The sequence below is a fragment of the Protobothrops mucrosquamatus genome, unplaced genomic scaffold (assembly GCF_001527695.2).
Source record: "Protobothrops mucrosquamatus isolate PMUCROS unplaced genomic scaffold, P.Mucros_1.0 scaffold721, whole genome shotgun sequence".
Taxonomy (NCBI): domain Eukaryota; kingdom Metazoa; phylum Chordata; class Lepidosauria; order Squamata; family Viperidae; genus Protobothrops; species Protobothrops mucrosquamatus.
The window spans coordinates 241,727-251,749 of NW_015387001.1; the positions used below are offsets into that span (position 1 = coordinate 241,727).

The window sequence follows — 10,023 nt, forward strand, 5'->3', positions numbered from 1 at the left end:
TTAAGTATCATCAAAAAGAGTAACAATATTAATGTCACCAATCAGTAAGCATCATAAATTCATTGTGTTTAAAACTTTCCAGAACCGGAGAAGCAACAATGTATCTTTATCCTGTTGATAGCCAGACGAGAGTAAAAGTGAAAAGCGAAAGTAATCCAGAGAAACGGCAGATCCGCAGCCATTTTCTCTCACTTTAAATTCTCAGTAAATAAAGATGTTGATAATTTTCAAAGTTAAAGTCCCAATAAATCCATTACAATTCCAGCCTCCTGTTCAGTTCTGTCTGTTTATAATTTTAAATCAAATATCTTCGATCACAGAGGTGGGAGCTGCATCTGGCTTCGCTCCACAAGCAAGGAGCGAAGGCGTCTCGGGGCGCGGAGATTGTCCAGACTCCGGGCGAGCTAGCATCTTTCATCCCGGATTAAGACAAAACCGGGGCAAAAGGAAGTTCTAGCCCTATCCGGACTCACTCACCTCCCCCTCTTTGCCCGAGGGACGAGGTTCCTAGCCGAGAGACAGCTGGCAGACGCTGTCTCTTCAAGCTTTTACACGCTCCCGGACGGGCGGCTAAAAAAGCCGCCATGCGATGCCAGCTGTCACCACCGGAAGTTCGCTTTTACTACAGATTTAAACTGGCAGTGCTTCTCAGAGCAATTGATTAAATCTTTGTGGTTCTGCAGCAACTGATCTTGTCATTTAATATCACTCAAATTTGTATTTATAATTGCACTAGATCAGGGCTTTTCAACCAGTGGTACGGGTACCACCTGTAGTACATTGGCACCTGGCAGGTGGTACGCGACCATCCTAGAAAAGTGGTAGCGGGGGAGGGGAATGAGCTGAACCGGTGGCAGCACCACATAAGCCTGAGCGAGAGATGACTGGAGCTGCAGGGCTGTCAGGGCTGAGTGGATGCCCCAGGATCAGCGCTTCTTCGGGACTGTCATGGCCTGCACTAGATAACTATATAATAAAGTTGTTACTTTACTATTAAAATGATATTTTTTCTTTGCTGTATTTTACTTCACTTTTTTAAAAAATGCATTTTTCTTTGATAGTGTATGTATTTTTCTTTGTATTTTGTTCTTTTTTCACTTCTTTTTGTCACTATTCTAAAAACAATAAAATAATTTTAAAAAATGTTTCTTTGAACAATATGGTGCGCCTTTAAAATCAGCCCACCCACTGCCTATCCATGCACTTACATTGTTAAGGCAATGAATCACAAATTCCACTTTTGCAATTTTTATTTACGCCACATATTATACACATGTTGATTACAGGCTACAAAAAATAACTGTCAAGAAAGTGTGTAGTGTTATATAATACAGGGCACATTTTATATATGCTTTTGCTTTATTTGTGTACAGCATTTTTCAATCCGACAGCATGTTATTAAAAATGATTAAAATACTTGCAGTTATAATAGATTAACAAGCTTTGATGACATCGGGTTGCATTCTGAAATGTTGGGCTTGACTAAAATGCTAGCTAGAAAGAAATAACCCATTTAAACTGAGTAGTGTAATACTATGCAAAAATGCATCACAAAATAAAAATAGTGACCAGTGCCAGGTCACTCTAATTCAGGGGAAAGCTAACTACCCAAAATTAACTGCCTAGGAGATCTTCAAGCAAAGCAGTTGCTTCATTACAGTAAGAAGCAAATGCCCCTGATGATACTAGATGAAGAGGAAGGGTGATAATATTGCAACCATACTTTGAAAACTGAAATAAAGTGGTTGAAATATGAATATTGGAATAATACATTTGTTCTTCTGTAGTTGATTTGCTGAATAAACTCCAATGGGATGATTCACACATTAAACCAAAAGCAAAGCATAATACATGAACATATTGAATAGTTTTACATACTATACTGTCATGGTTTAGTGAATAAAACAAAATTTATTAGTTTTGTAGTACACAAGCAATATGGTTTATAAATCACAATGACTGGTCAAAATTCAACAAACCACAGGGTTTCAGTATCATTCCAGGAATTCTGAAGGATCCACATTGCAGAATTGGTCACAGGAATTTCCAACATTACTTACAATAAAAACATTGCCCTTGTGTTTCTAATGCTGCCAACTTGGCAGAGCCTAAGCAGAAATGTATTATAATAAACTATATTTCTACTTTAATGCAGCGTATCCTGTTAAATAAAACTTCTGTATATCTCTTTAAGAGGTACTTCCTGCAAGAATACAGAAAATCAACCAACCTCAATTGGAGATTATCTGGTTTCCAAGAATACATTAGGAAAAGTCATTTTCAGGGAAACAAATCTTACAATCTCTACTGAGCTTCCCATAAAACAAATTCCCACAGCTAGTCAAAAAAGGCAACTGGTGGCACTGCTGCCTTTCCTAAGACCTTGAGAAATGTAGTTGAGACTTTGTGCTAAGCACTCAGTTCTCTGAACAAATCTAATCTCCCAGCCTATGTGATCCACTGGGCGGCAGTGCTTTGCATAGTGTCACCAATGGATAACCATTTTACTAGGGAATGGACCATTCCCATCTGTGGATCCATAGAAATTGGGATCTACACACTTCCATTATGTTGAAAAGCTGACTTAACAACTAAGGATGATTGGGTAGTACATTCCATAATCCACTGCCAACTCCCCTGCAAAATATACTTAGACCCAGCCCTTTATGGGTAATGCAACTATATGTAAATATAGGGATTGACCTATCCACAGCTTTGTTCATATTCTAATTGATTATTGGGGGGGAGGGGCGCATGGGATTTCCCTGACAGGTAAGTGGGATCTAGCCATTTCAATATTCTTAAAGCAAGAACAGAATGGCACTATTACATAAGCAGTAAAGGACATTTTCCTCCTTCATTAATGGGATAGGAGATGGTGTATTACATACCTGCAGTTCATTCCTGGGAAGAGTATCGGGCAGGCACATTTTGATAAGCAAAGGAAATCTTGTTGCTTAAAGGTTATTATTTTTCTAGCAATATTAAGTTAAAAAGAAACTTGGCAACAAGCAGTCTGGGAAACGTTAGTAGAAAAATCAGGTTTGTTCAAGTCATGAGTAGTGGAAAGATATTGTGTGTATAAACTATTCACGTTTTAGAATCAATCCAAAAGCATTTTAGTATTTTCATTAGTTTATTAAAAATAAGTTCATGAAATCACCATCTGAATGCTTTGCAGATTGAACCAGTTTGAAAGCAACCATTTATAGAAGAAAGTATTTGGCATTTTCATTTATCGTAGCAATATTTGCCTTGATATAGGGAGTAAGTAGAAAGTACTAAAAAGAAATTTTCAGGCACTCATCTCTTCCTACAGTTGGCTAATGCTTTGGAGTGTAGTGCTCAGACAAGTCGGCAATTAAAAAAGTACAATGAACATAGTTCTCTGCACTTTAAGGGAAGCTTAACATTCCACCAATATTTAATATCCATTAACATCTATCTCTGAAATTAAATCAGCTACTTGCTATGTCTGTACTAAAGACAAATTTCTGGAACTCACAATAATGAGCAGACTTCGCCCTAATGCATCCAAAATATAATCATTAAGCTCCAGCTACCCCAGTATCAAAATACACTTAGAAAATAGACCAGAGCGGTGCATAGTGTACTCATTTTGCAACAAGCAGTTATGAGACAGAAATTGCAATATATATCAGATCCAGAGGAATATTTAGGCTAGCAAGCCATGAATGTCCTATCAAGCCAATCAGGTTATTATCTACCTACAGAGAAAGCCATGCAACTCGCAAAGCCTGAGCTCCACAGCCCTGGGTAGCATTCTTGTCCTACTCTTGGGGGAGGGGGGAATGTAATGTCTTTGACCTACCTCTTGGCACAGAAGCCGTGCCCTGAAATCACAAGCACCTCATGAGTGCTGTGTCCCAGGGACAGTTCATCATGGATACCAGAATGCTGGCAGAAACAACCCTACTTTTGATTTCTCAAGAAACAGTCTCCATTGCTGCAGCAATGAAACTCCAGGTGCTTGCTCCCATCCGTAGGCAGAAGTGGGGTCCTTTTCAGCTGAAGTCCTCTTCAGGATTCTGTTGATCCAGCATCCGGACATGTGTGAATGGGAAATGGCCACGCCTGCCATTGCACTCTCCTTCCCACTGGCCACTCATGTTAATCTTGGTGACCTTGACTAGTTCACCAACCTGCAAACCAAGAAACACACCACTGTCAACACTGTGAATGACTCTTCAATTCCTTGGGCAGGTATCCAAACAGGCATCTTCTGGGAAAGCCCCCTGGCTAACGGCAACATGGTCAGTAGAAAGCAATATGGCTAAACAAGAAACCGGTGGTAGTAGCTGCTCCTAGCCTGGTCCTTTGATAGCAAGAACTACAGCTTTTCCTCCTACTCCTTTTCCACCAAGAGGGAAATACACCGGCTATTTGAATCTCAGGTTTTGTTCCAAAAGATGGCAGGGCTGTGGAGTAAAGTTCCTTTTATTCCAGAAAGCAAAGAACTGAGCCAGATAATTTGCCTTTGCTACTCAATAAACTTTCAACAAAAATTATGATCTACCTTACCCAAACGCCCAGAGAAAGCGACTCAAATACTAAAAGTTAAAGATGACCAGAATTTTGCACATTACTGATGTATTATTTTCTTCATCTCTGGAACTACATCTCTAAGCCTGCCCATTTGACAGAGGAAAAGTCAGAGCTCTGCTGTCATGCACATCATTCTGGCAGTTCTGCTTAACGGTAATGACTTCGGAAACAATTACAGAACAATCCCAGATGGAGAACTAAGTAATATTCTGGGAAGAAGGGTGTATTTCCCTTTAAATATATAAGCCAAGATTGTCGCAATTAATGTTCCTTAACAGCCCACTGTGGGATTCCTCCCAAGGCAAGCAGAAGGCACCAGAGAGCCAGTTTACACTCTGAGCTACTAATAGGCAGTCATAGTGTTTGTTTCATGTAAGTATAGAAGCAATTCAAGCAACACAATCTGGCCAAGGAAACGTAAGTACAGGTAGTCCTCGATTTACAACAGTTCTTTTAGTGACCGTTTGAAGTTACAATGGCTATGAAAAAGTGACTTACGACCAAATGGTCGTAAATCACTTTTGGTCACGTGATTTACATTTGGACGCTTGACAACTGACTCACATTTATGACGGTTGCCGTGTCCCAGAGTTATGTGATCCCCTTTTTGTGACCTTCTAACAAGCAAAGTCAATGGGGAACCTTGATTCACTTAACAACCGTGATACTAATTTAACAACTGCAGTGATTCAATTAAATGTGCCAAGAAATGGGGCAAAACTCAACAAATCTGTCACTTAACATCATAAAGTTTGGGCTCAATTGTGGTCGTATGTTGAGGACCTTCTGCAATCAGTTCCCAAGAGAAATAGCACCCCAACTATTTCCAGTGCCATTTCCTGCCTTATTCTGTTGTTTTGGAAGCAATCAAGCTGGGACACATTTAGTTGACATCCAAGAAAATAGTTAATATGTATAAACCCTCTAAGCAGTATGGCCCATGAACTTGGGCATAAAAGGTCAAACTAATTTTTTTTCACAGTAGCAACTTTTCCTCTGAAACACGCTTCAGACAGAACTTAAGTAATTAGGGGCTTCTCACGGAACAAACACACACACACACAGCATTCACAGTGCAGAAATACTGTCCATTTCAAGAAGATCACGCTAATCTTTCTGCATGCTACATTTGGGGGGAACACCAGCATCAGTGATGGGAAGCCTTGCTACTTGCAAATTAACAACCGAAGGGTTCCCCCATTCCTTTCAAAATGGGGGAATGTGAGTGAGAGTTCTCTCTGCACTGCACTACTACGTACCTCCAAGGCCAAGGCTGTCTTGTCATAAGCATTAGGGACCCGCTTCTGGATAACCCGGGCAAGTATCGGCCCGTTCTGAAGGTTGGGGAGTGGAGTATTGATGCTAGGCTGGGCATAGGGACCTGGTTCTGGCCCACCCAATACTTGTGGGTGGGTACTATCCTGGTTACTTCCAATCGGAGCGGAAACTGCAGCAGAGGCAGGTTTATACTTCTCGACATAAGGAACAGGTATCATGCCTCGCCTGCCGCCACCGTCTTCGGCATTCCACCACTGCTCTTCGGGCTTTTCCCAGATCCTCAGTATGTCTCCTTTCTTAAATGGGAGATCTTCCTCGTCATTGCCATTAAAGTCAAAAAGAGCACGTACATATTCAACTTCTTCCTGTCTGAGCTGCGCATCACTGTTATGCTTTGATTTCGAAACAGGTTCTATCAATGTTGTAGTGTCCAAGTAGTGTATTTTGTAGAACTCCAACAAAGCCGGTAAAGAGTCAAACTCTTGATCACCTATCCGAAACTTAGGAGACAACCCTGCAGGAGGGGGAGAGGGAGGGGCGACAAAAAGGGAAATAATGAAACAAAACAGGCAACACTAAGAACAGTTAGCATTCAAACAATAACCCATTTTGTTTCTTAAAAATGAAAATCTAAATAAATATGTTACTTTGCAGTACCATCATTATGAGTCTGTACATTTAGCATGCAACGTATGCACAAATCCACTTTACAAGCAGCAAAATCAAGTGGAAGCTCTTCGGAGGTAACTCGGATTCACAGGAAGGGTCCGAATCCTCGCCCTGCAGCCCAGAGGGCAGGCAGCTCACTGGGGCTTCAGTTGCCCAAAAGGAAGGGCTTTTACGAGGAGAAGACCCACATTCAGACTGCCAAAGAGCATCCGTTCAACTACACGGAAGTAGCGGCTGGCAACACAGGCCACGCCGGCTCATCTCAAACAACACAAGCAGCCGGTCCTGCTCAATGCCTGGACGGGAGACCACGAGGGGATTTTAGGGATGGGCAAGTGCAAAAGCGAGTTTTTCAGCCGGGCGAAGGAGAGGCCTCCCAGACGCTCCCTCGAGCGGGCCCGGGCGGCGGAGGCGGGGCAGAACCCGGAAAAAGAGGGAGGGAGGGGGGAGGCAAGGAATGCGGGGAGGGGGGACTCACCGGGTGCCGGGGGGGCCGCCCCCGCCCCGCCCCCGCCCTGGCTGTTGACGATGTAGTGCGAGACGCGCGAGCTCTCCGAGACGGAGAGGACGAAGTCGCCCAGGATGCTGCCCGAGTCCCGCACCAGGAAGGTGCCGTGGCGCTGCCCCTGCAGGAGCTCCACCGCCTCCGCCCGGCTCAGCCGCCCCCAGTACCAGCTCGCCTGGTCCTCCGCGTCGAACTGCCCGGCCATGGCCGGTGGGGGGGAGGGGAGGGGAGGGGAAAACAGAGCGGCAGCGTCGCCGCCGATCGCGCGCGCCCACCCTGCCGCCGCCTCCAGCAGCCGCCCAAGATGGCGGCCGCCGCGCCTCACTACCCGGAAGTGACGGTTCTCCGCCGGAAGCCGTTGAGCCGGCCCGCGGTGGCATCATCGGAGTGCGCCTGGGGGGAAACGCGGCCGGGCCTGGAAGCGGGGCCGGAGACTGCCGCGCCTACGCTCTGGGTGGCGCTCGCGAGACCCGCCCTCGCAGCCTCTCCTACGTTTCCCCGGCGGCGGCGGGGGGGTGGGGGGCAAGTCGTCGTCGTCCGACAGCCCCTCCCGGAGGACCGGGCCTTCCCGGACCGCTATAGACGATCCACGCGTCGGGTTGGCGCTTGATGGCCGCCGCTAAGTCTGTCTGATCGCGGCTCTCCCGTGTCGCGAGTCCCCTCGGAGACTGCGCCCCGTGGTCCGTCTGGGGCAGCGCAGCCCCCCACCTTCCCCCCCAAAAATCCTGAACGAGGGGCGACGAACCCCCGGGTTGCCAGCAGGCCCCAGAACCCCGAAGTTGGCCCTGCCAGCTGGGTTCCCCATCCCGGCCTCCGGGCAGCCTCCTCCCGCGGAAGACGGGAGGGGGGTGGAGGGCGGCGAGGACCCCCGAGACCAGCCTCACGTGGAGAGGCCGGAGGAGGAGGAGCAGAAGGCAGCGCGGCCCGCTCCGGGGCCTCCGCCCAAGGCTGTGCCCAGCTGGTGGGGATGGTGTTGCTGAAGAGCGAGGGGGTCGAGGAGGAGGGCGCTGGCCACCATCCCACCAGCAGGCAGGCACAAGCAGCGCTGTTTCAGTTCCAGGCCTGAAGCTGCCCGAAAGGGGTCCGGATAATCTGCTTCATCCGAGATCCTTTCAAGCTGCTGTGCAGCCGCTTTCTCAACATCCTTCTCTAAAAATAGAAGGCCGGGTACAGTACGAAAATCATCTAGTATGGTTGGGTCTACAGATAGTTCCTTGAGAAAGGGATGAGCCCAGCAAGTGGCAAAGGGACAACCCCGTCGCTCAAGGGTTTACCGTTGTTAGAACCCAGCCGCGCATCATCCTCTGGGAGACCTTTGCCGGTCAGGAGAGATCAGAATAAACTTGCGAGGATTCTGTCCATCTGGCCCAACAGGATCAAAGTCATCCCAGGTAACAGGGCATGGCATGTGTCCCAGATACCACCTAGGAATTGTACCAAGGCTGGATTCCAACTGACAGGGGTAGGCAACCCAAAACACTCAAAGAGCCACTTGGACCCGTTTCCCACCGAAAACAAAACACTGGGAGCCACAAAACCCTTTTGATATCTAAAATGAAGATAACACTGCATATATCCTTTTTTACCTTTATTATTCATTTTAGATGTCAAAAGGGTCTCTCTGTCTATCTCTCCCTCCCTCTCCCGCCCTCCCTCTCTCTCTCTTTCTGCCCTTGGTCTGCCAGTCCTCTTCCCCCCTCTCTCTCTTTCTCTCCCCCCCTCTCTCCCTCTCTCTGATCTTCTGCTCACCTGGTAAGCTAGCTTCAAGCTGTTCTCCAACAAGCTCGGGTAGGCAACCTCGGCTCTTTTATGACTCATGGACTTCAACTCCCAGAATTCCTGAGTCAGCATAGCTGGGCTAGCTAGCTCTCTCCTGCCCTTCCTGCTTCCTGGAGCCCCGCCCCCAAAGCTTTTCAGCTTGTCGGAGAACACCGTGAGTCCACTCTCTTTTACACACACACACACGCACGCACGCGCACAAACACACAAACAAAGAGAAAGAGACACAGAGAGAGAGAGAGAAGCAGGGAAGCGCAAGTGCCTCTCTCTGTCTCTGTCTCTCTCTGCAAATGGCAGAGCAGGCTGGGAGCCACATGGGAAAGCTCAAAGAGCTGCATGCGGCTCCGGAGCCGCAGGTTGCCGACCTGTGCCCTACGAGGTCCTGCAGGTGAACTTCTGGGCCCTCCTTAAACAGAGTCTGAGTCACTTTGAATAGGGTGGCTGGACTGCTCTCCACAGATGCAATAAGGACAGAGATGTACTGAGGCTTTGGTAGGCCTTAGTAGTGCTTCTAAGCTGTGCTAGGTCACGTTTGTACATTGTCAACCTCCAGCAGCACTTCAGGCACTGCTTCATCAGTATTTGAAATAAGGCCTGACCGAGGCAGGGTAGAGTAAGACCCGTACTTGCCAATAGCAAGAAGGAGGAAATGGAAGGAGAGCTCATTGCTTTCTTCAGATAGAGAAATTTTAACTGATAGACAAGACAAATATTGGAAATATGTCTGTGTATCCAGAGGAAATGGTGATTTGAGTGGTACAGATTAGGAAAGCACAACAGGGAACGGTGCAGTAAGGATGTAGGAATGGAGCTTCTAGCTAACTTGGTTCCATTGATACGATGGACAGTGTGATTGAAAACTCCACACAGGATACATTCTTAAATTAACGTCTGGAGCAGAGACTGCTTAGATAAGTTAGCACTTCCTAGTTATACTTCCAAGTTGGGAAATAACAAGCTTCCTGGCCTAATCCCAGTTATATAATTATTTCCCACTTTTGTTGTAGCAGGTGCCCACAACACACTTAATCCATCATTAATATGTAAACATTCCTTGCTGATTCTTGAAACTAAGCAACTGGGAGCGGAGGGGGAAAGAAAGGATGGACGCTATAAAACTTGCCTAATGAAAACAAACCCTTTGTGAGCTGAATTCCACGGAAGGCTCCTTACAATGCTACAGTCATTGACACTGGTTAGGCTTGGGATTTGTGGTTAGGGTTGTT

The 10,023-nt window shown here is 46.4% G+C and overlaps 1 protein-coding gene across 2 annotated transcripts; it reads right to left on the bottom strand.

Moving 5' to 3' along the window:
• Nucleotides 1-1,237: 1,237 nt before the first annotated feature.
• On the bottom strand, nt 1,238-7,223 carry CRK (CRK proto-oncogene, adaptor protein). Of its 2 annotated transcripts, none has more exons than XM_015818342.1 (3): nt 6,992-7,223; nt 5,826-6,358; nt 1,238-4,163 (listed from the first exon to the last, which is right to left on the bottom strand). In XM_015818342.1, the coding sequence occupies exons 1-3, from the start codon at nt 7,221-7,223 to the stop codon at nt 4,026-4,028; spliced, it is 903 nt and encodes a 300-aa protein (XP_015673828.1). In that variant the 3' UTR covers nt 1,238-4,025. The 2 variants fall into 2 exon arrangements, with proteins under 2 accessions (XP_015673828.1, XP_015673827.1); XM_015818341.1 differs by having other exon boundaries at nt 5,826-6,379; nt 6,989-7,223.
• Between the last annotated feature and the right edge of the window lie 2,800 nt (nt 7,224-10,023).